Source organism: Podarcis erhardii (genome assembly GCF_964252035.2).
Source record: "Podarcis erhardii genome assembly, chromosome: 14".
Taxonomy (NCBI): domain Eukaryota; kingdom Metazoa; phylum Chordata; class Lepidosauria; order Squamata; family Lacertidae; genus Podarcis; species Podarcis erhardii.
This window is the reverse complement of record NC_138503.1, coordinates 20,000,700-20,014,129: the sequence shown is the minus strand read 5'-3', so window position 1 is coordinate 20,014,129 and position 13,430 is coordinate 20,000,700. Positions and strand designations below refer to the sequence as shown.

At 45.4% G+C, this 13,430-nt stretch overlaps 1 protein-coding gene across 2 annotated transcripts in view; it reads right to left on the bottom strand.

Moving 5' to 3' along the window:
* The window catches only part of NTRK3 (neurotrophic receptor tyrosine kinase 3), a 406,873-nt gene that overhangs the window by 33,275 nt on the left and 360,168 nt on the right, over nucleotides 1–13,430 (bottom strand). Inside the window, exon 16 of one of the 2 annotated variants that reach the window (XM_081838856.1) lies at nucleotides 108–182. The exons of the other annotated variant lie outside the window; for it this stretch is intronic. Coding sequence (XP_081694982.1) covers nucleotides 108–182 — 75 coding nt within the window. The remainder of the gene's footprint in view (nucleotides 1–107; nucleotides 183–13,430) is intronic. 2 annotated transcript variants of the gene reach the window in all.

Below are 13,430 nucleotides of genomic sequence, written 5' to 3'. Positions count from 1 at the left end.
CCTAATCTACAGCATGGGTGATCTATAGCATGGTTATCCTGCCCCGCCCCAGTGACCAGGTTCTCAGTCAAGCAACTGCCCCCCCACTGGAGTCGAGATCCACTCACTGTTGTAGCTGCCATTGCTGCTAGTCTCTGCTGCTGCCACGTTGTCCTGAAATAGCCCTTCGGATGCGGCACTTCCTGACAGCGAATGGTTGGAGACAAAGGGAAAGGAGGGTTGGGGGGAAACAGAGAAGGAAAGCAGGGAGGGAGGACGGTGGGGGTGGGGGATATGTGAAGGAATGAAGTAGGGGACAAGAAGGGAAAGGGTGTGTCTTTAACTGCATCATACGTCTTTTCACCGGCTGCAACATTCCAACAGCTTAATGCATATTTCAGGCTTTTCGATAGGTTGTTGCCTATGGTGGTATCGGTTTCATAATTTTTGACCTGGCAATATATTGCGAATCATGGTGTGTGTATGTGTATGTGTATGTGCTATGCAAAAATCACAATATGGGAAAAGCCATGAAGCTACTGTTGGAAACAAAATCTGCCCTTTTCCCCTTATAGGGTACACAAGAGCCCTTATAGGGTCCTTTGCAGGTTCTCCATCTGTCGGAGAAAATAACAGAGCCGACCAGAGAATATTGAGAAGCAAAGCAGCTAGTAAGCCTGATCTTTATTAAAGCTGTTGCAGCAGGGTGCTCACCCCACACGCAGGAGAAAGGAGGAGGACCCAGAACAAAGGTGTGCCCACCCTTATATAGACTTTTTAAATTGCCCGCCCTCAAACTCTAGACCACCCCAATACATCATACATACATACATCACAGGGAACTGTCCAAAACAGAATACTGAGTGTGTTGTTTATCTCCTGTCTGGAAAGTTACCTGATTGCATTATCTGGGTTTGGGCCACTCTTTTGTTATTATAACTACTTAATTCCTGAATCCAGGTTACAGGTCACAGGCTCACCCTATTCACACCTTAAATGTGCCCTTAAGGCAGGATTTGTGAGCACAGAGAGAATGGGGAGGTTTTTTTTTTTTCATTTCCTCTCTCCCTGCAGAGAAACATTTGGTCAGTTTGGGAGAGTCAAAATGGTTTCAGGACTGTTTTCCTATACTGTTTCAGAGACGTATTTATGCACGTGTTTGCCTTGTACATTTAATTTATATATTTGAGACATTAAATTCTTATAACACCACCCAATGCCTCTCTCAATTCCTTCAGCCCCTGTTAACTCTGCAGGGGCCAGAAAAAAATCAGGATGCAGGAAAAACCATGAAGCTAGCCAATGCTTCTACATAGCTCCATCACAATGTTGAAACCCAGATACTGCCCAGCCCTAGTTGTGGGTCCCCAAGCAGCTGCCCAAGGATGCCAAGCACTGGTGCTAGGGGATGCTCACAAGCAGGGAATAGTGGCTGCTGCATCCGTATATCGATACAATGCAGTCTTCACCAACCTGGAGTCTTCCATAAGTTTTGGACTACAATTCCCATCATTCACAGCAAGCATAGCATCCTGGCTGGAGATGATGGGAGTTGTCAGCCAAAGCTTCTGGAGGGCACCAAGTTGGCAAGGCTTATATGTAGAGATCAGTGATGGTTGGAGGCTCTAGTTGAGAGGGAGGGAAATAATATTATTGCTGTATTTTTTGAAAACTCCCCTGGATTCAGAAGTTACAATTTGTCTGATATGAGAATCCCACAGCCAACAATGGGGCATTATGCACAAACAAACTCTAAGCAAAAAAAGCAATCAAGATTCAGAAGGGGGGGACACAAATATAATAAAGAACAGTGCTAATCTCATCTAACGTGCTGGGATGAAAGACTGATGTCTCTCTCCCCCGTCCCTCCGCAAATAACTTAGAGAGACGGCACTCCATTGTTGATTTACAACCCTCTTTGAGTAAATATGAAGAAACTGCCATTGCTTCAGACTATACAAAACCCAATGATCTCATCCATTTCCCTTGTATGGTCAGGGGAAGAGAAAGAGGAGAAATATTTTTTTTCCTGGCTGCTGTGAGATTCTAGCAAAACGTTGCAAAGCTTAAATTATTGCTGGGAAGAATTAGAAGGGATTTGGAGCAACCTGTTTTTGATGGAATAATTCGGTTAGGACCTAAGCTACTTATTGGATCTGGTCCACTGCAAGGATGGCTTTATGTAGTTCAGCTCCGTTGCTTCACAGGCCATCTTCCACCATGTCTCACGTTGCTCCCAGCAACAAGTAGCCCCTTTGTAGGCCTCCTCTCAGGACTGGACTTGAATCAAAGGCTTCAAGGTGCCAGAAAGGAGATTCCGACTAAACATCAGGAAGAACTTTCTGACAGTAAGAGCTGTTTGACAGTGGAACAGACTCCCTTGAGAGGTTGCAATCTCTCCTTCACTGGAGGTTTTTAAGTAGAGGTTGGACGGCTATCTGTCATGGATGCTTTAGCTGAGATTCCTGCATTGCAGGGGGTTGGACTAGATGACATTCCTACTCTTAGGATTCTATTGCATCTTGTGTGAGGCCAAAATTTGCCCCCAAATTTGTGGGCAAGGAGGCACTTGGCTTCAGGAAAGAGGCATGAGGCTCTGGCAGTGTCCTATACTCCACCCACATCCTCCCCAAAGCCGGTAAAGTGCTAACTAGGCTTTGGGAAGGAGAAGGGAAGACTCTGGGACCCTGTCAGAGCCTCACACTTCCTTTCCAAAGCCGAGCACCTCACTTACTGGGCTTTGAGGCGGCATCCCCTTACGTCAGCATCCAGTGTGAGTACACTGCTCGCAAAGCCCTAAATCCCTAAAGGTGCTGGCAAAGGACTGGCAAACTCCTGTGGCCCATCTCAGGAAGCTGAACAAGAATGTTATTCTATCTCTTGATCAAGATCAGAGCAGCAACAGCACATTTCTAACTCCATCTAGATACAACTAATGTCCAGTGCCCCCTAGGGACTAAACTGTATAATGATGCTATCCACATAAGGAGACTGCCATATCTGAATCTAAACCTGGAGGGTCTTCAGCTCAGGGTGCCTCAGGCCAGTGGCTGAAAATATCTAGTGTTGACCAAGAAAGGCAGAAGGTTAGGCTTCGAGTATTTGTACCAGGCCTGGCCAATGCAGAGACTTCATGGCAGTTTTCAACCACAAGGGCCAAATCAACCCTGCTGACCTATGTCCCTGGAATGTACTCAGAGGCCTGAGCACACACCCTCCATATAAGAGCATAAGAAGAGCCTGCTGGATTGCACCAATGGCCCTTCTAGGCCAGCATCCTGTTCTCACATTGGGCAACCGGATGCCACTGGGAAGCCTGCAAGCTGGATCTTAGTGTAATAGCATTCCAATATAGTTTACTCATCTAGGTTTCTGCTAAAGTCCAAAATGCTGACAGATACAGACGATGGTACAATGGTGGAGAAACATGAGCAAATGGGCCTCATTAGCACATCCCAGAGGTCTCATGGTCAATTTGTTTGCCCAGCTCATTGCAAACTATTCACATCTAGATGTTGTGCATTCAAAGGGGCTGCTTTTTATGTTCTTGAATGAGGAAGGAAAATTCTTTTGTTGTTGTTGTTCCCTTAGACATTCAAGGAGCTGCCCTTCCAAAAACTCCTGTTCCAATGCATATGCAATTTTGTGCACCATTGCCCACCAGTGTTAACATTCGCTGTGTGAGAGCCTAATCACAACAATTATTTGATTAAAGGCTACTGCCAGACATCCACCATGCAAGACTCACGGGGATGAATGGGAGTTTAAGAAGAACAAGGTTATCATTATACCAGCATATCCATTGACGCTTATCAGCACAATATGGGGTGTGGGCACATAAAGGATTGGTCTTTGAGCTTTAGATGATGCACATAAAAGGAACCAGGGATAAACTCTCTAGTCACCATTACTCCCTCTAATAGTGAACACAGCCCTAAGTATTGGAGTCTCAGAGAAACAAGAAGGAGATATCAGCAAATTCAAGGTTGGCAGTAGTTTGTTGTTGTTGTTTTTAAACGACCCTAAAGGGGCAAACCTCCCAACCAAAGAATCAGCTATAGACTGAGCATAGGAACATTGGGAGCTGCCTTATACTGAATCACATCTTTGGTCCATGTAGCTCAGTGTTGCTTACACTGGCTGTCAGTTGCTCTCCAGGGTTTCAGACCAGGGCTCCATCCCAGTCTTACCTGGAAATGCTGGGGATTGAACTTGTGACTTCTGAATGCAAGATAGATGCTCTGCCAATGAGTTATGGCCCTGGAATGTTGTGTGATAGAACAGGAGAAAATGAGAAAGTTGGAGAGGGAATTGAATCAGTATCCTGAAAGAGTGTGTGGCTGACGGGACCGTTGAACTGACTCGGTCCCCTCCCTCTGTGAAACAGAAATAACGAGCTTCATTTTGCAAGCCAATCCAAAGCTCTAAAAAGCTTTTTTATTTTAGCAATGACTGCATGAAAACTGGTGGGTGGGAGGGAGAAATGCTCACGTCTCTCCAAATGTCATCTGTGAATGATGGGTTTCTTGGCCCCTTCACTCGGTATCCAAAGCAAAGCAATGCAGAAACTTCTCCATGGCTTTTGTCAGGAACTGCTGACAACTATCCCATGTGGCAAGCCCTGTCACCACAGTTTCTCACCAAAGAACCTTCGAGACCAACCAGGCTGGCCATTGGCTTTTCCTAGATAGGGAAGAGAACCTTCTTTCTTAGTGGCACTTTCCTCAAGTAACAAGGTCTATCCAAGTTTGGATGTGTATCTAGCCTGAATTATTGTCTTATTCGCTGATCCTGAATATTCCTCAGTCCTGCCTCCTAGGTCTTCCTCTGAACCAAGGTTGGCCCACCTATGAAGCAAGGTGAAGAGACTGCCTCAAGTGGCAGGAACCACAAAGGCAGCAGATCTGGCCTCCAAGAAATGTATCATCCACAGCTGTGGTGCACTCCTTGGAGGATGGAACTGCTGGTGCCTCAGCAGTCCCCCCACCCCCAATACAGTAGCATCTTGGTGAATAGGAGGCACTACTGGTCTCCTCCCACCCTTGTTCCTGATGTAGGTCTTTATTATCCCATTGCAGATCTTCACTCACCCCTTCTTCCCTGGCAGGGGGATGCCTCAGATGCCAAAATATCTTGGGCCAGCCCTGCTCTGAGCTTTACTGAACATCCTCTGGTTTAATCCTCTGATCTTGATCTTAGCAATTAAGACAGAGAAAGTAACAACAGCTACAGTCTTTTACACACTTATCTGGAAGTCAGTCCCACTGGCTTCAATATGACTTCTGTGCAGACGTGCATAGGATCGTGCAGTTTTCAATTCATAGCATATTTTATTTTATGTTCTTTTTCCCTCTTTGAAATGAAAATTCCAAGAGCAAATATTCTGACCACATACTAGCCAGGAGAATTCCCGTTCCCCTCCAAAAAGACAGCTCTTTCCATGCAAATTTCGTAATTACAAAAGTTAAGGAGGATATTTATATGTAAATTTGTGCCGCTCTTCTTCTCTATGTCTTGCAGAATGCCCCTTCATATGAAGAAAAGCCTTCAGGTTTGTCACAATTAAAGAGTTCCCAACACACTCAACAAGCTAAGATGTGTGTGTTTGCCCCCACTTATCCCAAAATGCACCACAAAAACCATACTTTTAAAATGCTTTTGGAGTTTCTCTGTGATCAACAAGATGCTTGGCTAGGTTTGATCCACCTTTGCAATGATACATGAATGCGAGTGACCTTATATTCTCTCTCTACACCCCCTTCCCCACCTGCCTTCCTGCCTGTCTCAACAGTTTTCATAATGCCATTATACAAATCTATACCCCCAATATAGTATGATAGTGGTGGTGGTGCTATTGTGAACCATTTTTGATCAGGTCATGGATCTGGCAGTAAGATCCAACCCATCATTTGGAAGCCAGTGGTCTATGAAAAAGCATCTCCACCACCATCACTCAGCTCTGTGGTCCAGCTCTGAGGGCCTTCTGGCGGTTCCCTCACTGCAAGAACTGAAGTTACAGGGAACCAGGCAGAGGGCCTTTTTGGTAGTGGCACCTGCCCTGTGGAACACCCTCCCATCAGATGTCAAGGAGATAAAGAATGATACAACTTTTAGAAAACATCTGAAGGCAGCCCTGTAGAAGGAAGTTTTTGATGTTTGATGTTTTATTATCCATTGGAAGCTGCCCAGGGTGGCTGGGGCAGATGGCCTTCTCAGTAGTGTCCCGTCCCGTCCCCCCCCCCCCCCCCGTGGAACACCCTCCCATCAGGAGAAGAGTAACTATATAACCTTTAGAAGACATCTGAAGGCAACTTTGTTTAGGGCTGCTTTTTAATGTTTTATTATATTTTTATATATGTTGGAAGCCACCCAGAGTGGCTGGGGCAGCCCAGTCAGATGGGAAGGGTACAAATAACGTATTATTGTTATAATTAGTCAATATGACTATATTAGCTTTCCTTTCATACTGCTACTTCTTTAGCCCCTATCACCTATTTTTCCCCATAGCGCCCTGTCCTTGTTGCTGGATAAGTGTTATAAAAAAGAGAGGATGAAAACACAAATTGAAAGCATAACTAAATAAAGTGGCCTTACAAGGCTCCCACAAGGCCATCCTTGGCCTAAGCAGCTCTCGGCATCACAACTTTTGCTTCTGTGAGCCATGCTTATTCCCCGCCACCCGCAAGCTCCAATTCATTGGCACTCCCAACCAAGAGCTTCCCATCGACCTGACAGGAGTTCCTTTGTCAGCATTACTCTCATTACCGATAATAAAATGAACAGCAAGCACATCCGAAAGTATCAACCACACAGGTGGAGAGCTGAAGGGGAAAGGATGAAGTGGGGAAAGGGAGTCTGAGGATCAGGTGCTGCAGGGAAGGGGGGGGGGGACATACAGAGAAATTAGGATAATTACCACTCTGAGATAATGCCATGCAATGTAACACAGCCTAATTGTCCCATTAATTCCTCTGCACTCACAATGCTTTGCTATGAAGGGCTCTTCAAGTTTCAAAAAGGAAAGGAGGGTGGGAGTCATTAACTGTGGGGCTTTTTTCTGTTAGGTGTAAATGAGGGAGAAGAGAGAACAGCCAGAGAGAGAAATAAAAACTCACTAGAAACTTACGAAAGCTACTACAGAACAGCTCCCCTTTTCGGAGGGGGGGCTGTGCTGCGGGCGGCGACCAGGAACCTCCCAGTGACCCAGCTGTGGGCAGAGGAGTGCTGCCCACATCATTAGAACTCCCAGCCGCCATATCACGCCCCCCCCCGGCTGACCAATTGGGTTAGCCAGGGGCATGGCCACATGGTGTTTAGACCGTAGTGCAGCTGGGGAGGGCAGCCTCCATTTGTCTCCTCTGTCGGATCTCCCAGCCCCCCTCCCCTTTTCTTGTGTTGCTTGACTATGGCCTTACTATGACTAATGTCGGTCACCTGGTTGTCGGGGCCGGGTAGGAATTTTTCCACTTGGCAAATTGGCACCAGCCATTTGGTTTTCACCTACCTAGTAGCAATTGTCACAACTTTGTAAGGTTAGGCATTGGGTAAGCCTTGTCATGCGAGGGGCTGCTGTTGCCTCTGGCCTGCCCCTCCATGTTAAGGGTATGCCGTTAAAGGGATCCAGGGGTGTGGTTCCTGTCTGAAGCCTGGGTGTGAGCTAGGTCCATGCCACAACCCACCAGTGACCCTGGGGGTGCTCAATTGATGTACATCATAGGGTTCCCCCATCGGTGGTTGACCCTTACGGGACTCCTTCAGACAGGTAGGAGTCAGGATATAGTCTTGCTTCACCCAATTGCCTAAGCCAAACCACTCACATCTATAACCAATAAAGTTGTGGCCTAATTTATCCCATTAACCCAACATATTTGGGTCTGTGTGTTTACTTCTGAGGGAACTGCAGGGCACGGAGCCTCGCACGCAAGGGCTTCTACTGGGAGCAGGGATGGTGGCATCAGTCAATTTCACTTTGTTTTTCATATCTCCAGTTCAGATCTCTACATTTCCACATCAGTTAACTTTTTTTTTTTTAAGTGTCATCATCAGCATTTTAGTAAGAACATAGTAAGAGCCCTGCTAGGTTAGGCCAATGACCCATTTTGTCTAGCATCCTATTCTCAGAGTGGCCTCCCAGATGCCCAGGGCTTGTGATGTTTCACAAGCAGGACTTGAGCACAAGAGCAGTCTTCTGGGGGTTCCCATCAACTCATATAGAGAAGCATTTCTGCCTCTAACCATGGAGGCAGAACATAGCCACTAGGGCTAGTAGCCACAGGCAGTGGTATCCTTCACCAATTTGTCCAATCCGCTTTCAAAGCCATCTAAGTTTGGGGTCATCACTTGACTCCTGCGCAAGCAAGTTTCATGGTTTAACTGTGCACTGTGTGAAGAATTTCTCTTAGTATACACATTTTTCCATGCAATTTTTCCATGCAAACTTTCCATGCAATTTCCCCTAAGACAATGCAGTTTTATACACTATTTCCACATATATATGCATCTTTATGCACATTTTATCCCAGTGCAGGCACTTTTATATATATCACTTGGCTGGAGAACTGCAAGTAAGTGCAGACTTCAGCAAGTACAGATTGGGTAGCTTTTCCTTTGAATGTGAACTGAACTGAAATGAACTGAATTTTTCTCCTCCCATCCCATGTTGGACAGATCTGCATTGGGATTTTCAGAGTGGCCACCATTGCTTCTCAAGTTGTATGAAATGCCCCAAAGGCATCACCCTAGTGTTACTTTTGGAAGTCCCCTCTCTTAACTGGTATATAGAGGTCCATAGCTCAATGGTGGAACACTTGGGTTCCAGGCAGAAGGTCCTTGGTTTAATCCCTAGCATTTCCAGGTAGGGCTGAGAAACATTCCCTGCCTGAAACCCTGGAGAACTTCTGCCAGTCAGTGTAGACAATACTGAGCTAGATGAACCAACAGTCCATCTCATTATAAGGCAGCTTCCAGCTTCCATCAGAGATGCTTGCATTGTTTGACGCCGAATAGCTGCCTTAAACATCATATTACTTGGGAAAGAAGGAACAAAATGATTCTGCTGGGAGGCAAGTAATAAATGGCTTATTAGATACTGAGGCATCTAATTTGCACTCCCTCTCATCCCAAACACCTACTGGGCTACTGACAGGTGCCCTAATGACAGGGTTGGGATCACAAGCAGCTCTTCCACCAACTCTATTTAACTGGAAATGGCCGGCATTTCACAGGTCATTATTTCTTCAGTTTTAATCAAGGGGAAAAGGGCCAGAAGCTCATTTAATTAGCATCAATCAAATAGGAGGGAATGATAGAACTCCTGAAGGGCAGGTGAGGAATCGATTTATCCAGTTACGCTGCAGCTAGATTTCCAAGAGTGGCCTAGTAACCATGTGCTAAATATACTGCAGCGGAATTTCTAGCAGCAATTTTCACATACCAAAAGAAGAGGGTATGCCTGCATTCGTGGACTGAGTCACAGCCCAAGAAGAAAGAGGGCTAGTATCTCATAAGAAGAGCTTGGATCAGGCCAATGACCCATCTAGTCCAGCATTTCACAGTGGCCTATGTGACACCCTCACTCTCTTCCCATGTGGCTTCCAGCAACTGGTATTCAGAAGCATTGCTGCCTCCAAAAGTGGTGGTAGAACATAGCCATCATGGCTGGTAGCCATTGGCAGCCTTCTCCTCCATGAATTTGTTCAGTCCCCTTTTCATGTAACTGCTTACTCGCCTGTTCTGTAAACTAAAATGTCCCCAAAGCTGCAGCCTTTGGGAGTCACTCCATCTCATTCCATGTGAGGGTCACATCTGAACTGCTTAAACTTATAGGGTGTTGGCCATAGCCTCCAAGATTCATCAGATGCAAATAGGGACATTGCCTATTTGCTAGCTCTTAATAATAAGAGCATAATCTTTGTATACTCTTTATGAAAAATGTTCTTATATGTGCACAAGATGTCCATTCATTTCAGCAGAGGGAACAAATCTAGATACACCCAGAGATATTTACCAGGGCAGCTCTTATGAAGAGGAGAATGCCATCTGTGAACTGGATCTGGATTGGGGGCAGATGTTTTCAGCTGCCTTGGATTTAGCAGCAATCTCATGGTTTTGGAAGAAAAACCCTCATTAAGGAATGCCACAAACTCCCGAGCTTTTTAGCTTCTGATGGCAAAAGCTGAAAATTCTCTATAGCAGATAAGTATCCTGAGCAGACTGGAGGTTATTGCCAATGGGGGGTGGGAGGTGCAAGCTGAATGTGCAAGGAGATAGACAATCAAGCTCACTGAATGCAATGCAATGCACCCTGTAGTGAAATACAGTGATTAAGAACTGCACTGCAAAAACTGCATATCAGTATTTGCAGATAAATGTCTTAATCACGCACTCTCCTAAAGGGAGAGAAGGTGCACATCTGTGTGGAAATAAAGGGGCTGGTTTCACGCACCTCTGCCTCTAAGGAAGGCATATCAAGAATCCAATCCACCCATGCCTGTGACTTTGAAATATGACGGTTGCCAGGATGATAGTTTCCTTTTGACGTTTTCCACTGCTCGAAATGTTATCTCCAATCTGTATGTGTGTGTGTATTTCTTTTTTTAAAATGATTTTCCAAACCATAAAACAAAACCCTCTTGCCTTGTCAAAGCTGGATAAACAGCTGAACTCATTCCAAGGTGATCTGAATAGGAAAAGGATGCATCTGTCTTCAGGCAGAACACAGAGAGACTTATGGGGAGAAGAAGGCTGATGTTGCTGCTGCTTTTGTTACATAAATGTCTGTTTGTTGTACACAGACGTGTTGCGGGAAATTAAGCAGTTCACCTTTGCAAAGCGCTTTGCATCCCACTTAGGCGAGAGCCAGATGGTGCTTCTCTCCCTTTGTTTTAAAAGACTTAAAAAAACAACAACAACACCAACATCCAAGCAATGAAAGCAAAGAGCCAGGCGTCAAGCCTGAGCCCAGAATGTATTCATGCATCCCATCACTTGTGCTTAGTAAAAATGCAAAATGTGTGCAATTACAGGCACATACATACCGACAAACATACCTAGCCAGAGCCATGCAGAGAGGTCTGGTGGGTTTTAACTAACTTGGCAGCCTGCAGTGAGCTTTAGACCTGTCATGTCAATGTCAACCTTCAGATGGAATTCTCCACAGCCTATACCCGAGAAAATGATAAATTGCTGCATTCTCCAGGGGAAACTCAGCATGGATGCTCACAGGAACATTTCAGTGAAATCACCTGGAACTCAAGTTTGCTTTGGGTTCCTGCCCTGGGAACCGCAAATCTGAATCCATTAAAAGGTTATTCTCAATTGCCGAGAGACCCTTCCGCTTATCACCGAAGGGTATGTTGCTTAATTCAATCCTAGATAAGGAGCTTTTCTGCAATGATTATGGAATGCCCTCCCCAAGGAGGTGTGTCTGATACCAACATTGCAAGCATTTTTGGCACCCGGTGATGACCTTCCCATTTGCCCAGGCATTGTAGCATTTTTTGGGTTTGTGGGGGATTTAGTTTGCTCTATTCTGCATTTTAGTTTTTCATGTTTTTATTTGCTTTTGCCTTTCTTGCATTTTGCTATGTTCTATCTTTTTGTTGAGTTTCTAAATCGTATTGATGTGTTGTTATGAATTAGTTTAGTACACGATCCTGGGGAAAAATTGATCAAAGGGAAATTAAGAAACATTTGCTTATTTTAAATAAGTAAATAAAATCCGTTGTGACCTGAGCCTTAGACAGCCATCCAGCCATTATAGCAAGTCATGTGAATGACAAGCCCATGCAGTCCTACAGAAGCAGAGGTTTATCAATACACTGATGGTCTGCACTACATGGCTGGTGGGTTGGATTTCATGGGCTGCAACCTAAGTGTGCCTGATCTAAGGTCACAGCCAAAGAATGTGCGAAAAGGTCAAGCTCATCAGGCACACTCTCACACCAGCATGGCATCATAGAGAGCAGCCTTCCCAGTACTAGTGCCCTACAAATGTTTATAACTCCCATCAGTCCCAGCCAGCATGGCCAATGGTCAGGAATGATTGGGGCTACGGTCCAAAACATCTGGAGGGTACCAAATTGGAGAAGTCTTGCCTAGTGGCTAGAGTCACATAGTGGCTACACCAATGATTTCACTGGCTTTCTGCCTCTCCCCACATGAACCCACTGATACCATGTGTTAATAATCTGAGGTCCTTCTCTGTGTGCCCACTCTGAGGGAGGTGCGAAGAACAGCAACACAATAAACAAGGCTTCTCAGTAGTGGCTCCCCACTTATGGAATGCTATCTCCAGGGAGGCACACCTGGCATCATCGTTCATTACCTATTGTTGTGGGGTGGAGTGGGTTTCTTGGGGGGGGGGGGAGGCTGTATGTCTGAGTCCCAGAGTCGCTTCTAATTCCTGAATCCAACCATGATCCAATTGCTGTAATAGCCAGACAAGTTTCTTGGTAATGGCCCCCTAAGTATGGGTTGTTAGGGTATCAAAGAAAGTGGTTCTGTGCCAGAGGATAAATGGGTGGGTCTCCCTGCTAGTTAGAACGACAAAGCCAGAGCTGTGTGTGTCAGCTGGAAGCAGGCTGGACAACTGAGACAGAGAGCCATGCCTGATCTCTTCTGGGATCCAAGGCTGTGGCCATGGGAGAAACCAGACCTTCTTGGCATGTTAATGCTGTGAGCCTCTCCACTGTAGGCTCAGGTTGCATATATGTGTCAATAATTCAGCTCCGAGGGCCTTCTGGCGGTTCCCTCCCTGCAAGAAGTGAAGCTACAGGGAACCAGGCAGAGGGCCTTCTCGATAGTGGCGCCCGTCCTGTGGAACGCCCTGCCATCAGATGTCAAGGAAATAAACAACTATCTGACTCTTAGAAGGCATCTGAAGGCAGCCCTGTTTAGGGAAGTTTTTAATGCTTCATATTTTATAGCTTTATTATTATTACTACTGATGTTCTGTTGGGAGCCATCCAGAGTGGCTGGGGAAACCCAGTCAGATGGGCAGGGTATTATTATCATCTAATGATAATAATGATGATGATGATGATGATGATGATAAATATACCATATACCATAAAGAGACCACAATCTCTGCTGTCCCTCATTCCAAGGAAACGTAACCCTGGGTAAGTGCCTGGAACCCCTGTAATCTTGCACTGCGCAGAGATTAAGGTAGCATACACCATTCTCTTTCCCATTTCCTTTCCGCCAGGCCTTTGACCTTTTATTATCTGTGGCTTCTTTCAGTGGGTGGGATGCTTTAGGCCTGCCTCCTTATCAATATGAATGCACTTTTAGCTTCTATTCTGTTTTAGTTTTATGTTCAATGCATGTACTATTTTTTTTTGTAAGTCGCTGCAAGCTACGTTTTGTATAATAACAATAATAACAATAATATGCTGCAGCATTGGGACCAAAGAGAACTAAGTTCAGAATGCCATGTTGCTCTTTGGATG